The 18232-nt window shown below is 41.2% G+C and overlaps 1 protein-coding gene across 1 annotated transcript; it reads right to left on the bottom strand.

Moving 5' to 3' along the window:
• Positions 1–10016: 10016 nt before the first annotated feature.
• ST8SIA3 (ST8 alpha-N-acetyl-neuraminide alpha-2,8-sialyltransferase 3) lies at positions 10017–18226 on the bottom strand. The gene is made up of 4 exons (XM_011949241.1): positions 17957–18226; positions 16455–16577; positions 13480–14037; positions 10017–10951 (listed from the first exon to the last, which is right to left on the bottom strand). Exons 1-4 carry the CDS (start codon positions 18133–18135, stop codon positions 10669–10671), a joined length of 1143 nt encoding a protein of 380 aa, XP_011804631.1. The 5' UTR covers positions 18136–18226; the 3' UTR covers positions 10017–10668.
• Positions 18227–18232: the final 6 nt, after the last annotated feature.

Below are 18232 nucleotides of genomic sequence, written 5' to 3'. Positions count from 1 at the left end.
TGTCTTGGTCAAGCTATGGTAATGTATTTTCTTAGAAAAAATCATTTCTACTTTAAAAATGTAATTTGTACTAATCAGCTCCAGGCAAAGAGCCTGCAATATACTTGGTGTCAATTTCATGTTTTGCTGAAGTTTGTGAAGTGTTTTGTTTTGTTTCAGAACTTACCATTTGTGTATGTGTGTGCATGCGTGTGCATGCGTGTGTGTGTGTGTGTGTGTGTGTGTGTGTGTGTGTGTGTTTGCCAGGGATCATCAGCCAGGCAAATAGTTTTCAGAAGATATAAGCCCTGAGCATTACATTTGACCTCTAAAATTTTTGTTGTCTTCATTCAGATTTAATGGGGTCATCTTTTTCTTTTCTTCTTTCTTTCTCTTTATAAGATACACTCCTGTAGTATGTTGCACCATTTCTCCAAGAAGATTTTTTAAATTCCTTAGGATAATCATTGTGATTTTGCTAATTTTGTATCCTGTTCATATCTTGCCCAGTGTTATGTGCAGGGAACAGTAAGGATTTTATGTTTGAATTAAAGACCCACAGGACCTCTCAGATGCAACCGTTGTCTACTGAAGGTGGAATGCTTTCAATCATGCCGTATTTTTTTTACTCTACTTGAGTTTCTCCTGTTGCTGGTAATTGAAATCAACTAGGAACAAGAACAGGATGTGTTTTTGTGCATTGATATGCTGAGACATTTTTGACATTGGAGCACAGATGTTGAGAAAAATAATTCCTAGGACTGTTCATTCATTCCTTGAGTCCATAAATGCTTACTGAGTTTTGTTCACAATGCTGTCTGAGGCAGCACAGTCAGAGAAAAGTTAAGACTTTTGGTGTCTGTGGTGTGGGTACAAAGATGGGGAGGAGGATGAGAAAGAGTTGAAGTGTTACACAGACTCCATGGTGCACCTGTCCATCCATTTATCCATCTGTCCATCTCTCCTTCCCCCATCTGTCCATTCATTCTTCCATCTATCCATCCTATAAATATCCATTGAGAGTCTACTTAGCTCATAGCACTGTTCTAGGCACTGGGGGTGTAGTGGGAATAGACAGGCAATGTTTCCTGCTTTGTTGAAGGTAGAGCTTATAATATATTGGATGATATAGATCAACATTGAGTAAACAAGTTAATAGTATCATTTAAAAAGTGGCATGAAGAAAACCAGCACAGGGAGAGGGATAGAGGCTGACAGTAGCAGTTGGGGAAGTTTCTATGAGGAGGTGATCTAGAGAGAGCCTGGGATGGGGTGAAAGGTACAGAGGAAGGAGCACTGGACTGGGAGTCAGGCTGAGTTCTCATTTTGACTTGTCACTAACTGCACAGCAGGGACAACTCCCTCAGCATCTCTCCCTCACCTGATTATTCATTAAATAAAATGATGTATGTAATAGTAACATTCAAGAGTAATGTATTATTATCAATAATGTTAAGGCCTGTCACATGATTAGCATTTAAAGGACCAATGGAAAAATTATGTGTGGGGACTTTGAGTATTACCTGCTTGTTCATGGCTGTAGACAGCCAAGCTCAACCTTTCTGGGGTCCTACAAATTTCCAAGGAAAGGACCTCAAAACGCTAAAAATATAAAACAGGAGGAAGCATTCAATCTCTTCACTGGATGAAATGTGAGTACGTGTTAGCACATGTATGTGTGTGTGTGTGTGTGTGTGTGGTGGTGGGGGGGGGGTCTTCTGAATGTGACAAACAACCACCAGTGTTTCCCAAAGCACAACAAAACAGTTTATTTAAAAACAACGCATTCAGTACTGTGTTTGGAACACAAGGCAATGAGGCAGGCACATTCACACTTAACAAGTACATCTGAGGAGCTGTCAAAGCAAACCGTTGCATTTTCTTCACAAACTACAGTCACAATATACACACAATTGCCTCTGTCCTTGTTCACCAAGAAGGCAGAAGATATTTACAAGTTCCTCAGTCTAGCAGTGCTGGCTTCTCTTGGGTCTCTGTGGCCCTCACAGTCTGGCAGCTTGTTTCCAAGGACAGGCAAGGCTGCCTGTCACAAGAGAGGTCAGTCTGATTCGTAAGGCCCTTGACTTCTTCCAAAGAGAAAGAGAACTTCTGATAGAGTTGGGAAAGAGGGAAGTCTTCAATACCAGGATCTCAAAATGGCATTTTCCAAGACAAATGCATCAAGTGTGTGAGTGAGGGGGTGAGTGGGCAAGGAATCATGGTATTAACAATATAAGAAGCATTTATTTTCCCTGACACATACTTCTTGCTCATTTATTTAATAACTTACATTTGCTATTCTACTTTTTTACCTTTTGGTTTCATCATTACTCTTAAAGAGCTTTGTTCCTCATTGTGTACTGACACACTATACTTTAAAATGCTAAAATGAAATGGTGAAACCAAAGTATGTTAAGTGAGAGAAGATATCACAAACATTCTTTTGTCTTGACTTCTAATTAATGCTTTCACAATGAATTGTCAATGTCCATCTAACCAATGGAAGCAGCACAGTGTGGAGTAGCAGAATCAGTGGTTGGGAGACCTAGACTCTAATTCCAGTTAGCTAGCTGGTCAAATAAGTCACTCTAACTTTCTGAACCTCAGTTGTCTCATCTCCACATGGAGGATGTTGATCTGGAATCCTGACTTGAGATAACATCTAGATCTGTAAAGTTTTGCTATGGACTTAGGTGGTTGTCCCATGTGAGTAAATGATAGTGTGTTGTGATGTTTCAATACATTTGTTTTGTGTCCTGGGAGAACTTCATTGCTAACTAATGATGCTTGGTGACTGGATCTCAGCCTGTCAATCAACTCCTCCCAAGGCCCTTGGCTGTAAGGGCTCTTGTGCTTTTCTGCACAATATGGGTTCAGATCTGGATCTTGAAATATGGCTAAAGAGCATTTCTAACAGGGGTACAATTATTCCCAGTCTTAAAAAATGGTCTAGATTCCATATTTCAGAGGGAAAGCTCCCTCTTCTTTTTGCAAGTACTTCAATGACTTTATTCCACTTATGCACGTTGACCAAACCTCTCTCCCACTGTCTGCCAATTTTTCTTCCCTAACAATTTTCTTCCCTAAGACTAAAAATGTTATGGGAGTGGCTAGTTCCTCAAGTAATGGTTTTCTTGTGAATTTGTTCATAATAAAACACAAGTCCCTTGTGCTTGTAGCTGTGGACTTCTCTCTTTGGTGTCAGGAAAAGAGCCAGAGGGTGAAGGCATACTTGTGCTCAGGCTGCGTGCAGTTTCGTGGGAATACAGACAAACATTTGAACATGTGTCTGACTCATTTAAAATAAAATGTAGCTTGCTCAATGTAGAGAAACAAGCTCATTTCAATGACCATTAGGAAGAAAGAAAACAGAAGTATAACCTGGCGTTTTATACATAGTGTAGAAAATGTCCACCTTGCGTTTCAAGCATTTAGTTTAGAAATGCCTTTCAGAACCTGTAGGGCATTTTATTACAGTAAGGAAAATGGAGTTGGTCCTTCATTATCTAATTTTGATTTACTACATGCAGATAGCAATTTATGACCACTCACTGTGTCCTAGGAATCAGGCATATTTGTTCCCAACATTACCTTCCAAAAGATTTAATGAAGCCCACATAAGAATGACTTCTACCAGAAAAACTTCCAATTTGCAAACAAAGCTTGTTCTGTGAATTACCAGAGTATCTGATTTCTTTTTTTTTTTCTTTTTTCTTTTTTTTTGAGGTGGAGTCTTGCTCTGTCGCCCAGGCTGGAGTGCAATGGTGTTATCACGGCTCACTGCAAGCTCTGCCTCCTGGGTTCATGCCATTCTCTTGCCTCAGCCTCCTTAGGAGCTGAGACTACAGGCGCCTGCCACCACGCCTGGCTAATTTTTTGTATTTTTAGTAGAGACAGGGTTTTACCGTGTTAGCCAGGATGGTCTCGATCTCCTGACCTTGTGATCCACCCGTCCTGGCCTCCCAAAGTGGTGGGATTACAGATGTGAGCCACCGCGCCCAGTCTCTGATTTCTAAACACTCAGTTGGAAGTAAACTCACAACTAGTGGTGAGAAAGCACAGTTGCTCTGTTGCTCAATGCCAGGGGACTGCAATGGCCAAATGCGTGTTAGTTGATTTTTGTTTTTCATGGTCCAGCCTTACATTAGCTTAGCTAACTGCAAAGCATCACATGACATCTTATCCTACAAAGTTTGCCCAGTCAGCAATGAAGTTGCTCAGAGATATTCCTATCCAGTGGTATTTCTTGACCATTGGAAACTTTTCTGAGGGCAAATCAACTCCAGCTGAGTGCAACTTAAACTCTCTGCATGATGTTTACTGGGTGTCCCCTGGTGGGGTAGAGAGCTTGGAACCTCAGAGCCTTTCCAGATATGTAGGGCTAAGTAAGCTTACTGGGTGCCTTGTTCTTCCCCTGCTCCTTTGCAGGGACTGTTTGTGGGTACCTGTAATTTTTTTTTTATTGTGTCAGAAGGATGAGGGGCAAGTGGATAGGGAAAATGACAAAAGTTGGGGAAACAAGTGATGAACTATAGGTGTAGATTTTTTTAAAAAGATCAGCCAAACATGATTTTAACTGGTAGTTAAATTAAAGAATGTTTTCCTGGAGGGTCACCCTTAGAAATTAGAAGAGCCACAGTTGGTAATCTCCTAAGGTACCGGGGAGTCTGTTGAGAGGTTCCTAAGAGTCACGTGGAATATTTGAACACCTTAGGACCCAATAATATGCTGTTTTACTAAAATCAGTAAAACGAACCAACATGGAAATGCTCCTCTTGGTGGAGGGGACATTTGAAAGTCCCTCCAAAGCCTCTGCTAGCCTCTCCTATTTGGTACTCACTGACTTAAAAATTGTTCAGGCAGTGCTGTGCTGGAGCCAGCTCAAGCTGTATTGGAGCCAACTTATACTGGCCCTTGAAAACATATTGTTGTGTTTTCAGCTGGTTGACATTAACTTAGTAGCTTGAAATTGGCTGGGATGAGAGTATTTACACCATGGAAATTGGTAGGTGCTAAAAATCTGGGTTCCACTGTTTTCCAGAGCCAGTTGTTAAACATTTGGCAGCACACCAAAGAGCTAAAACTGTCTGAGAATCACACAGAAGGAAAATCAAAGGAACTCTTTGGTATCACTGTTGTCTAAAGCCTTTCTATGTGCACAGCTATAGAAAGAAGTCTGGGCAAAGCTTCATTAGGATGGTGGCACATTATCCAACAGAGGTGGTACAAGGCTGCAAGTAATAACTGATCAACCTTGTTATACTGGCTTGGTCTTAGAACTGGAGCCTCTTGAATTTCCTTTTTTGATTGGTTTTATTTTACCCTGAATACATTCATGTTCTGGATACTACCTGAGGTTGATAAGTCAGACCCCTTAGAGAAATATTTTAGGCTCTGGGAATGATTTCCAAATTGAATCTGAATGAATCATTGAAGTTCCTTGTTTCTCATTCTCACCAGTTCTAAAGATGAGGGACCTGAGATCTGTCTCTTAGTTTGAAATATAAAGAGGGAAATATGAAGAGCTGGCCTGGAGATAAACTGTATATTAAAGCTATGCTTTCCACCTTGTCTTTGGGCTTGCATCCATTCTGACTAAACTGATCAGTTACTATTTGCTTATAAATTAGCAACTGGTCAATTCAGCTGAAACAGCTGAATTGTTGAGTCACTAAGACTATGTCTATATTGCCATTTACCATGATAACCTCAACGAATATGTGAAACCAATCACACAAGGACAGATAAGCTTTAGCTACTTTGTTCAAAATGGTATATATGACTCCCAATGTATATATTATTGGTTTCCAAATGCTGGCCACATGAATCACCTGGGAATCTTTGTAAGTTGGACTTATCCCAGGACATTATGAATCAAAGGTCCAGAGTGAGTGGCAAGAATTGTATTTTGAAGAGTTGCTTATTTCATACAGCTGTGTTTGCTGGGGAATCAGCTGCGTAATCCGGGTCCTAACCCCAGAACCCCAGGGTAACCTTAAACTGAAGTCAGCTACTCAGCAAGCTCTTCACTCTGATGCCACTATCATCAACAACAAGAGAATAGGCTTCACTGAGGAACATCTATTCATACACGTCTTCAGTCGTAAGTCATCACAATAAAAATAAATTTTCAGAAATACTGCATAACAACAATATATAATACAATAATGACATTCTAAAATGATTACTATTTCAAATGTTGTATCTATGTGGCAAAGCGATCGGAGTGTGAGAGAGGCATAATGAGTCATTTTGATGCTTAGTACCAACTGATCTGTGGCCTTGATTAATTGGGCCACAGAGTCCAGACAGGTCAATTAGCTGGCCAAGGTGCCCTCAATCCCCAGCACCCAGGGTGCTCCATCTGGGCTGCCAGCCACAAACACATAGCCCCTTTGTAAGCAAAATGACAGTTCTACACATTCCGGGGGAAGTAGAGGCTTAAGCAGAAACTTGTGCCTAGTGCATTCAAACAATTATGGGAAAAAGGTTTTAAGAATCCAGAATTATACAGAAAATTGCTCAGTTTGTCATTTTGCACATGAAGACTCACAAAATTATTATTATTTGTATATCTTCTTAGCATATTGAACCAAACACAATATTTCAAAGTCTGTTGTTGAGATTACCTATAAAATAGAAGGCATTTCTTAACTCAAGGGACCCCGATGAAAGTTATATATATGGAGAAGTACACAACAACTTTCAGCCTTCAACTTCTAAATTATGCATATACATTACTAAACAAGGTTTTATTAAGATGAATAGCTTATTGGGTAAGAGTCCAGCTGTCAAGCATGAACCACCAGTAACTGAATTGTTATTTATAAAATCATGATTTACCAAGGGTGTTTTCTTTCATCTCAGGGAGAAGGTAGGTAATAACTGGTGGACAGTTGCATACCAACATAAGCATTTCCTTTACTGTTCTGTGTTGGGAAGTAATTTTTGGGAGGGAGGGGAGAACCTTTTTTCCTCTTTTATAGCCATTCTAACTTATTTTATGTGCCCTGCAGATCCCAGACCAAAACTCACTTTCCCAGTGAGCCCAGCTTCATTTGATGCTGGTAAGGCCAAGAAGTACTAGAGGAGGAATCATAATTTCTCCACTAATTGACTGTGTCATCTGGGGCAAATCACCTAGGCTCTCTGTTTCTCAATTTTCTCATTTGTAAAGTCAAGAATCAAGACTGGCGAAGCTGAAGGCCTCTTAATTTCCAGTGTCCTAGCATTCTACAGTGTTGTCCCTGCTTCCTTTGACCTCAGGTCAATACCGCTTTGCTGTCTGAGAGTGTCTAATAATTAGTGCCTTGACTCAAATCAGAAGAAATGTTCTCCCATTCCTTGCCTTCCCAACCAAATTAGGTTTCTCTTGGCATTCACATTCATGGATAAATAGTGGCTCGGGCATAAGGAGGCTGAGGGCAGGGGCAGTGGTTCTTCCTTTGCACATCCTTGCTGGTAGCCCCATGGCCAGGTACCTGACATCAAGGTCACAGACAAGATGGCACAGGAGTCATAGTCAGCACTGCCAGGCACATAACACTACTAAACATACAGCACTTTTACAATAGTCACAGACACTTAAGACACAGACACAAGGTGGAGAAATGATAGACATTTTAATAATCAAATATTGGAAAGATTTTTTGGGGTGTGGGAGGAATTCTCTACACCACCATTTAACCCTGTCTCCCTTGGATCTACGTCTGCACATGACACTCAGAATAACCGATAAAAACAGAGGGTCTAGCATTAAGCAGGTTGCCAAAAGTTTGTGATTACTTCCCCCCTCTGCAACTTAATTGGTTTTTTGTGTTGGTGTTATGGGTAGAAAGCCTTGGGGGCTTTATCGTAAAATGTATTCCAATAGCTGAAGGTGGACTCTGTTGTGAGTATCCTAAAAAAGGGAAAGGCTCTGACAAAAGGATATAATTAGTCTAGAACCAACAAAGCAAGGTCAATGCAAAAGCCAGGGCATGTATCTGTAGCTGAATGAGGAGGAAAGAGCCAATGGTCCTGAGCTGATTACTGCCCAGTTCACTGCACTTGACTACACAAGCCTGGGAGCTGCAGGAAAGCCAGCTGCCTTTCTAATTAGGACACTTGGGACACACCAACTTTTTTGGTCATAAAAGTGGTTGTATAGATTTAATCTTTGAAACAGTCTTTAAAAACAGAGATTTTGCATGATCAGCTAGAAGCTGCTGTTCTTCAAAAGAGAAGGGTGATCTGTTGGGATCATCTCCAAGAAGTCCTCCTTATAAGCAGAGATGAGCCTGATCTCTAGGTTCTGAAGAGAAGTCCATTTCCTCACTATTTTGAGTTTTCATTAAAATCATAGATAACATGGTGGTGGGGGACGGGAAAGTCCTCCCACTCTAAGGTTAAGGTGGAGCCAAGAGTGCAATGAGATTTTAAAAATCTCCCTGAACTTAAACAAAAATCCTGGGCATTATGATGAGATAAAATTTAAATTGTCCACTACAGAACAATAAACTGTTTTTTAGAGATTCTGGTCTTTTCCTCTTTTAACCTTCTTGGTTTATAGTGTCTATGCATTTATATTTAGTGAAAACTAATGGGCACATTGGGATTAAAACTCCAGAGTCAGAATCTGGCCCATGTAATATTGGCATTAATATCACTTAGCTATAACGAAATGAACTAAGTGCTCAGGAACAGCCAACTAAACACTTCTGTCAGTTGTCAATCTCTCAGTGATCCCAACAGAGCACAGTGTGAGGACGTTAGTACAGTCCTCTTCAAAGGGACAGGGAACAGTGTGGTTGTGATACCCATCAAATTATACCACTGAATTAAAAAATGTTTTTAATGTCTCCTCTAATAATTATATTGTAATGTGTGTCACAATTGGTAACACATTTGAACTTGGTGTTTCTTTCATTAGTTAGTATCTGGATCTACGCAAGTTGCTTTAATTAGATTGCTTTCTGAAAAGAATAATAAGGCAGGTTTAGGACCAGGCAAAACATGAGCATAAGGATAGTGTCTTTCCTTACCGTATTTGGTTTAATTTTAGGCATGATCATACCTTCCTAAAGAGGGGCAATGAGCTGATCACTGAGCTACAGCACATTTTTTAGAGTTATTTGTCGCATTGCAAGCAATATGGATGAGATTTCAGGAAAAGAATGAGCTACCCCACTCAAATGCATAACAAATATGCTTGACTGGCATTTGGAAAGAAGATAAAAACTCTTATTAAAATTTAACATCAACTTGGCCAGACTTTGGGCTGAACTGGAAGAACAAAGTGATGCTCAGTAAAAAGCCAGGGATGGGAATGATTTGATTTCTACTCATAAGGCTGAAATAAAGAAAATGAGAATGGCCAGCTACTTCCTTCATCACAGGTCTACATAATCTTGGATTCCAACTCTTGCCACTGCACAATGGCTTTTTCTTTTGACGTGCTTAATTTGTAGTTGTATAGATCTGACTTCAGTGGAAAGAGGGAATATCCAGTGCTACAGTGTTCTCAAAGAGAACAAATGGTTCTGGATTGGTGGTGCACAGAATGATACAGAAAATGATCGCACCTCAGCACTAGTCACCTGGGAGCCTGGCCTGGCCAAGCTCCTCCTCCACTTTAACCCAGCTGGAATGGGTAACATGGTTACTGCACTTTGGGATACACAGAATTCCATAACAACTTCTAAATATTCTTCTTCCTTTTCCTTTATGTGTCCCAGGGTCTTAAGCTAATTCATTGCCTCTATATTCTGAGAGCACACCTAGCCCAGTGCATGGGTTGGGATTATGGGAGGCACTAAACTTAGGCTGGAATGGCCTTACAGATGTGGCCACAGTGCTATTATTTGCCATAATAATGCCTACGTCAAGAGACACAATGCTACCCACAACATAGGCTTTCTGTGTGATCATGAAAGATACACTGCCTTATATCCCACTCACCACAGAGGGACCATCCTGCTGTAGAATGACTGAATGGACTGGTGAGGACTGCATCAGAGACATTTTTTTTAAAAAAGGAATCACAAGGGGGTCCATTATGATTTGCTCATTCTGACATGAAGCATCAAAGTTACCCAGAACCTTAAACACATCAAGTACAAATGCAACACATACAAGCAAAGCGAATTCAATAGGATTCCTAGCAAACTATTAAACTGCAAGGTGGTAGGGCAGGGAGTAGTTGCAGAGAAAGGGAGTGAGATGGTGACAGAGACAGAGATAAGGAAATAGATAGAAGATGAGATATGCAAACCAGTTTTTTACATTTCCATTTTTCAGAGTCTGATCCCACCAGCAAAACAGATCCTGCCCCAGGTGGCCAGAGGCCTCTGATTATGAGGACTATCTGAGCAGAGCTGCAGAAACTATAGCTCTAGTCCTCATGAAAATGAGAGACAGTTTATTATTAAAATCCAAACATGAAAATACTTCAAACCATTTAGTTAGCAGCATAGTTCCAAATGCAGCATTCCCTTTATCAATCAAGTCTAAACCATGTGGCTTCAGTGCATCTCTCCTGCTAAATCTGCTAAAACTCTTAAAAGAGCAGTGCAAAAGAGAAAAGACATCTTTCCTTTTAAATGGCAGACAATCCTTATAAGACATTCTCTAGGGTTCTATTCTGAAGACTATTCAATTTGATTTGGGGCACTTTTTAAACAGCCATTTGGCACTTTCCGTTCAGAGTTCTTAGGCACAGTGTGACAAAGTCAGCTTGGTGAGCCCTTCCCCATGCATTCGGTACAGCAGCTGAAACTCAGCAGGCAGCTGGTGGGACTCCTGCCACTTGGTGGTAAATTTGGTTCCTTTTTTGTCATAGTAATGGTATGGAAGATCTTCTCTTGTGTTGGGGTCAAATCCAAAAGGCCAAAATCCATACAAGTGGATCTCTTCACATATTGCTGATGCAAGGGTGTACATAAGAATACCTGTGCTCAGCCGTTTAGGTGACAAATGTTTGTTTTTCCAGTACCTGTGGAACAATAAGTACATGTGGATTCAAAGGTCAGCGATGAAGGTTTCAATCAGCAAGGTCAATCTGACTGGGCTGGGTAGTGGATTTGTTAATGTAACTTAAATAGTGCTTGCTTTGAAATTATCTTTTAGATGACCAAAAACAATCTCTGGGAACAACTGGCTACATAATTTGTGAGATCCAGCAAGAAATAAAAATTTGGACTCTTGGTTCAAAAAGTATTGAAAATTTCGAGTGCAAGAGCAAAGTATTAAGCTAAGTGTTGGTAAGTGTTGGGCCCTTGTGAGTGTGGGATTTCCTGGGATCATACTGTTTGCACACCTTTGAAGCTGGCCTTTGAAGCTGCCCCTGGGTTTTTCTAAAGAGTGGTGTGGCTCTGACTCAGCGGTGACACAACAGAAGGCCACCAAAAAGAATGACTGTGCTTTTTTTACATAAAGGGCTCTTGGATAGGGTAAAGAAGGTCGTTTAATCTAAGGGAAACTCCTGTGTCCCTTCCTTTCTCAAACCCAGAAATAAACCCTTCATTCGGGGTTTAGAAAGACTGTGGAGGCTTATTTTTCTTCTCTCTTGTAAAAAATTGTATTCCTTGCTTCTTTGTCTTCTAACTAGGGATTCCCAAGCACATCTTCAGCATGCCACAATCTGGCATGCTAAATTTTTTAAATTCAGAAAGTGTGTAAGATACATTAAATGTAAATAATAAATTATAGGTATTAGTCCTTCCACATTTAAATAATATTAATACTCAGAAACCTTCCTGCTGACACCACCAAATATTTGAGGCTTCTCTGTGGTGTATCATTGGAGATGCAGGCAGAATGAAACTGTTCATTAGTCAGGTTTCTGTGGACTGTATTTCCTTCCAGTTTTCATTGAACCCATGTATTTTTTTGAGGCCTGAGTGGCTGTGAAACATTATGATTAACTCCACTTTTGTGGCAGGCAGCCACACAGGATAGTTTCCAGAAGTTTCTAAGCACATGTAGTTTCTTATTCACTACTTGAAGGTTTCAAAGGTGACCCTTTCCCCTTTCAGATGAAATTTAAAAGTTCAATCTTGGTTTTAATATTCCTGTCTAAAGAGCTAGAATGACTCTGACAACCCTTTCGGTATAGTCAAACTTAAACTAAACAAAAGGGGAGCAAAATGAGGAGATCAAAAGACCTTGGGACAGGCTGGCAGGAGACCTGACTTCTAACTCTGGTCTTGCTCATTTAAGGCAGTGACTTTGGGTAAATAATTTCTGCTCCTTGTACCTTAATTGATTCATCTTTAAACTTAGGAGTTGGGCTACATTACCACTTAAAAAGGTGACCATATATCGTGGGGAACTAGGACAGTCCTAGTTTTTCAGTTATCTGTGTTGCAATTATTAATAGCACCCTCTTTCTCTCAAAGAAAAAGTTCCAGTTTGGACCATAAATTATGGCATCACTCTACCACTGAGATACAAACCAGTTTATTAGGCTGTAATTCCTCCTCCTATGAGAGGTCAACTAAACAGATCTTACATCTTAGGAGGCTACAGGATGGGGAAAATCTATTGTGGAACAAAGATCTTCAGAATTCTCTGTTTACCAGGTCTCCCAGAACCCACCCCAACTTATAGTAATATCTAGGGCTATGTTAGGGCACTGAGGCTACTTACATAGGGGAAACTGAAGTTGAGATAATTTTCTCCAGATGAGTTAAAAGAAAAAAAAACTCTACAATTAATCTTGTTTTATAAAATGCCCTGGACTAGTGGTTCTCAATTCTGACTGCATATTGGAATCATCAGGGGAGTTGTTAAAAAATACCAAGTACCTGGTCTCCACCTTCCTGCCCACCAGATAAATTATATTAGGATCTCTTGAGGCAGAGCCTAAACAATAGTATTTTTAAAGCTCTCAAGTGATTATATATACAACCAGAATTGAAAATCACCAGACTAGATGAAAATATTGCATTTCTGGCTGATCTGTCTATCAAATTCCAAGAGGTAACAATATGCTTATAGAATACTTTTTTCATGTTTTTGTCCTAAAATATCAGATTATAAAGGCAGATTGTGCAATGTATGATTTATCTAGGTGTTTTGCTAACCTTGGACATCTACAAAACACATAAATTTAAATCAACTTCATTGTTTCTGAAAAAAAAAAACAACACTTGATTTGTCTCTAATTTAGCCATTGGCATTCCTGGAATATAGTTATCTATTTAGAGAAAATTCTTGATTTGTGGTGATTTCCATGACTGCTCCATAGCCCTACTACCAAGGGAGAGGACAGAGAAGAGACAGGAGACTGATGAAGCACCAATCTTTCCATCTGACACTTGGTTACCAGCTGTGGGTAGATGGAACTTCTTAGCTAGAATGATTAATTCATTCACTCATTACAAAAGGTATGAGTTTCTTCTAACTACTACTAAACTCACCACAACAACTAATGAATTGGATGGCTCCCACCCCCAAGAGATTACAACACTGATTTGCCATCTGGTGGAGTATGAGTAAAATGCAATAAAATATACACACCTGTTGACATGTTGCATTATATTTCCTGGCCAAGCCAGTTGGACTTTTAACTGACCTCTGTGTTCAACAAAAAAGTCAACTAATGTCCTGGTCACAGTTGCTGAAGTGTGGAAGAAAAATGCAGGGATCCAAAGAATGGCCCCATCAAGCTTTTTTAAACTGAGGAAAAAGTTGTTACGGTCCTGAATAGTCAAGAGATTGTTGTAATATTTTTCCAGGATGCTGGGGTTGAAGGTGGTAAGGTTGGTTTTTCTTCCAACATCTCTTTGGAAAGCCTCCGTAGGGGCAAAATTGCAACGGAAAACAAAATCTGATTTATCTATTTCTTGTCCACACTGGCTCCCTGTCAGGATCCCACTATTTCCAACCACAGCACAAATATTATAATGCTTGTTCATAATGGGTGACACATCTGGAAGCAGTGACCGGAAGTTATTGCTAATAGAGAAAACATATTTATGGCTGGAATAATCATAGTGCATCAGTTGTCCAATCCGAACACTATTCTTGGTCAAAGAAAAATTTTTTATTACATCGACATGCTGAAGAATTTCTTGCCTAAAATAAAAAAAAAAAATTCATGAAAAGCGTTCCATTCAGAAGAATTGATTTTTCATCTTATGTCTTATGCTGACATTTCATTCAGAGGGATCTTAGGCTCATTGAATCCAAAAAAGATTATATATACATAATTGTGGTCCTTGAAGGGAGGACTGCTTCACAATCTTCACATATTCTAGTCTTTCAGTCAGTTTCTGAGTGTATTCTTTGAGGCTTGTGAATGTAACTTACAGTTTTAGCTGCCATACCTTGGTTTTCTGCTCTACATGATGAGTGTATCTTATTTGATCAGCAGGGAGGTATAGAGCAAATTATGTCAGAAAATACAGGGAGACAATTTACACAGGCCCAAAATAGCTCACATTAATGCACAAACATTAGTAACACAGAGTTTGTAAGTAGGGTCTACTCGTTTGCTACTGGACTGCAGTGCTCAAAGAGTATCAAATATCATTGGTGTCCAAGTAAGAGCCAAATAGATATGAGTCAGGACAGCACTATCTATTATTGAAAAAGAAGATGGTAATAGCAGTGGGTGTAGCTGAATATTTAATACTGATAATGAGATGAGATGATAATCTCATTAAGGTCCTCTGAATAATGAAACAGGGAGTTTTTTCTACTTGATTATATAGAAACACAATTTAGTTGAAGAAACCTAATCCTTAGAAAACAAGGCTATTATAAATCCTGAAAATACGTCCATATTCTAACAATTCAGTACATAAATAAGGCAAGATTGATACTTAGAACTAATTTCAGGTTGCTTTCATATTGAGCTTTAAGTAAAATTAAGTATCTCTTCTTAAAGTTTTAGCTATTTAAAATATTCAAGAGAGACCAGTAACATGCTACTTTGCTGCTAGATTCTCCAATGTTAAGTAATCCCATTGAATTTCTTGTAACTTTTGCCTAAAATGTAGCGGGAATGAAATGAAATGCTTTGCATATCATCACATTGCTTGGAATTTTATTTTAAAAATGACTTTATTCTTCAAAACAGAGGCAACAGCAACTGAAATCTTTGAAACTTCCCAAGTTACCAGTACCATTCTTACAAGCTGCTAAAAAAGTAAGGCAGATTTTAAATGCTACTGGTAAAAATTTTATTAAAGATTATGTAATTAATTAAAATGAGGGAAGTTTTGAGAAAAATATATTCTTCTGACTGGTCATTTGGGTTACATAGCCTAGTGTAGGAAGAATATTTTTTATTGAGTTAGAAACATGTTCTGGGGAAAGCTAGAATGTGTTCTACCCATGAAAATGTTCTGGGTTGACTATAAAATTAAAATTAATATTGAATTAAAGCCCTCCCAATTATTTAAAAAAAAAACACTTCCAGAGTTTTAGAATTGATCAATTTTCATGCACTAATTTATAATTAACCATAAGTATTTTTAAAATGTTAATCTTAATCATATGACTGTATGTTGACTTTTCATCTAAACAGTATTTTCATGAGACCATGAATATCCACTGAATTTGTTTTAATTCTGCCCGTAGATTAAACTTGTAAAAGAGAGAGAACAAGCAATACTAGAAATGCTAAGACCAAAACACAACTCCCTAAATAAAGTGGTTCGTAAAGTAAGTATTCACACTTCTAATGAATACACTAGATGGCTCACATCCCATTTAGCAGTATAATAATCCCACCGTGAAGGAAGGAGTAATGAGTTACTGTGGTTTGCTAAGAGTAGACCAGAATCACTGAGTAGAATAAATACATTTTAACAAATCTCATCCTTCTTCCTTCCACCTAAAAAAACAAAACCCCAAAACCATCTTACGTGTATAAAATGAAACTGCTACAATTAGTGTGAATTAAGTTAGCTTTACAATAAGTAAAGCTGTAAAGACAATGAAAAGGCAAAACCAAAACAAAACCATAGTTAAATACCTACATACATTTGGGCCAGCATTTTCACAAGTAATTTGATGGAGACAGATTATGGCATTTTCCGTGTGTTTCAATGAAACAATACCATTTTATTCTATTTTTCAAGTTTTTTTTCAGTGACGGAATGAAAATGCATTGGGTGGTCTTTTTGCAACTAACCTTTTGTCTGTTTTTTAAAAATAGATGGCTTTGGTAGTACTTGCCAGACTTGTTAGCTGTAAATCATGGTGCTCAGTCAAGCCCAAGTGAAATACCCTTTTTTTTTTTTTTCTATTCACATTGGTCCTGATGTGTCCTTTTTGTGACAGGACACTACATACTCAGGAGAAGGTTCCTGATCATTGTTTTGGGCAGTCATGCCAAGAAAACAATGCAGGTACACCTGGTGGTGAGGGTGGGGGGTATAGATGTTTGTTGTTTTAGATGCTTTTGTTTGCTTGTTTTTGTTTTGTTTTGTTTCGAGCTCTAGAATTCTTAAAAGCACCTTTTGGATCTTTTCCTCCTATCCTACCTTTGATGTAAAAACGCTGTCCGATTAAACGTCCACTTAGAAGGTTTCTCTTGGAGTTCCTGGGTGAGAGAATTCGTAATGGGCACAAATGACGGGTCTAGAAACTTCAGCGCAAATTGTGACCTGGAGAGGAGCATGAGCACAGACAAACGTGCCGGCCTTAGCTCGGGGAAGCCAAGGTAGCCATTAAAGTCCAGCGGCCGGGGCGGCGGCGGCTGGCACGCGCGCGGGCTCCGTTCCGTCCCGGAGCCCCTCTCATTTGGTCCGCCCTCTGCTCCCACACACACTCGAGAGAAAGAAAGAAAACTAGGGAACCCCATCTGCATTGTCCATCCCTCCGGGTGCCGGAGAGACCATAAAATGGCCGTCATGTGGAGAGCAGGGTACACGCCGGGCGCAGGGCTGGAGCCCGCGGCGCTGCGAGGACCACGAATCAGCACCGCGGACAGCGGCCGCCCAGCCAGCCTGACCCGCTACGCCCTTGCAGCCCCAGAGAATTGATTTTTGAAGAAAGGGCAGAGGAAACCTGAGACCCAGGGAAAGGCGGGGGGGGGGTGGTTCCTGCCTTAACCTCTTCCTTCCCGAGCCCACGTCCGAGTTCACTTCCTATAACTTGGCTGGGAGTCCCCGGGAGCCGCCGGCCAGCTCCGCTTCTCGGTCCAGGCGGGGCTCCTCTGGGTTCCTCGCCTCGGTCCCAGCTTCTACCACAGGTGGCACTTTGTAGTTGCCATCTGCCCGTCAGGATGCCCCGCTGGGAGAGCTCCCGGGGTCACAGGTAGGGGCGGGGGCTCTCGCAGAGCTGCGTCAAGCTGCGCCTGGAGCCTTCTCAGTCTGGCCCAGCGCCGGGCGGTGACTCGAACCTGGCGAGGGTGGGCGGCCCTTCCGAGGCTCGCTTCCCGCAGGGGGCGGGGGATGCAGGAATCCCGGAAAGGGGGTGGGGGCGGTGGCAGCGAGGGAAAGGGTCGAGGGAGAACGCCCCAGGGGCTTCCTGAGAATAAACCCGCGTGTCCTTTGATAGGGCTGGAGGAGGAGAGGAGGAGGGCGCGAGGGGAGTCCGGCGCCTGCGCCATTAAACCGCCCGCACCGCCCCGGGCCCGGCCCGTGGAGTCTGAGGACAGGGCGCGGGGAGGGCGCTCCCCTCACGCCAGTCCATCTCCGCTCGCCACCCCCTCCCGAACACACACACCGTCTTTCCCTCCACCCTCACCCTCCTGAAAGCCTCCCCCAACCCCCATTTCTGAAATGAGGGAAGGGATGCTGAGGAAGAATAGGAGAAATGCAATCACATCGATTTGGACACGGCTTCTAGGGGCTTTGGGTTAAAAAAAAAAAAAAAACAGAGAGGGGGAAGGGAGAATTAGAGAGAGGAGTGGAAAGACCGCGCAGTTATCTGGCCCAAAGAGTCTTGGAGAAGCCAAAACACCCCTCCCCCACGTCTCCCCTTCCCCAAACACCCCAGCAACCAAATTCCCGAGGGCGCTAACACAGAGGCCCGCACTCACCGGAATCCCGCGTGGAACATGTACATTCGGGGCGCCCCCGGGCTGGCGTACTTAGGAGTGGTGAAGATGTTCTCCTTTTTCAGGGACACGTAGCTGATGAGCGATAAAATCAGCAGGGCGACGCTGAGCATGACCAGCCCCAGCACACTGGCGACCCGGGCCATTTTGCAATTTCTCATCCCGGGCTGGGCTGGGTTCAGGGAAACCGGGGAAATCGGTCCATTGAGCGGCCAGCAGCTCGCTGGCGTGTGTGTGTGTGTGTGTGTGTGTGTGTGT

Source organism: Colobus angolensis, unplaced genomic scaffold (assembly GCF_000951035.1).
Source record: "Colobus angolensis palliatus isolate OR3802 unplaced genomic scaffold, Cang.pa_1.0 Scaffold108, whole genome shotgun sequence".
Classification (NCBI taxonomy): domain Eukaryota; kingdom Metazoa; phylum Chordata; class Mammalia; order Primates; family Cercopithecidae; genus Colobus; species Colobus angolensis.
Note: the sequence above shows the minus strand (reverse complement) of the source record. Positions and strands in the feature narration are given on the sequence as shown.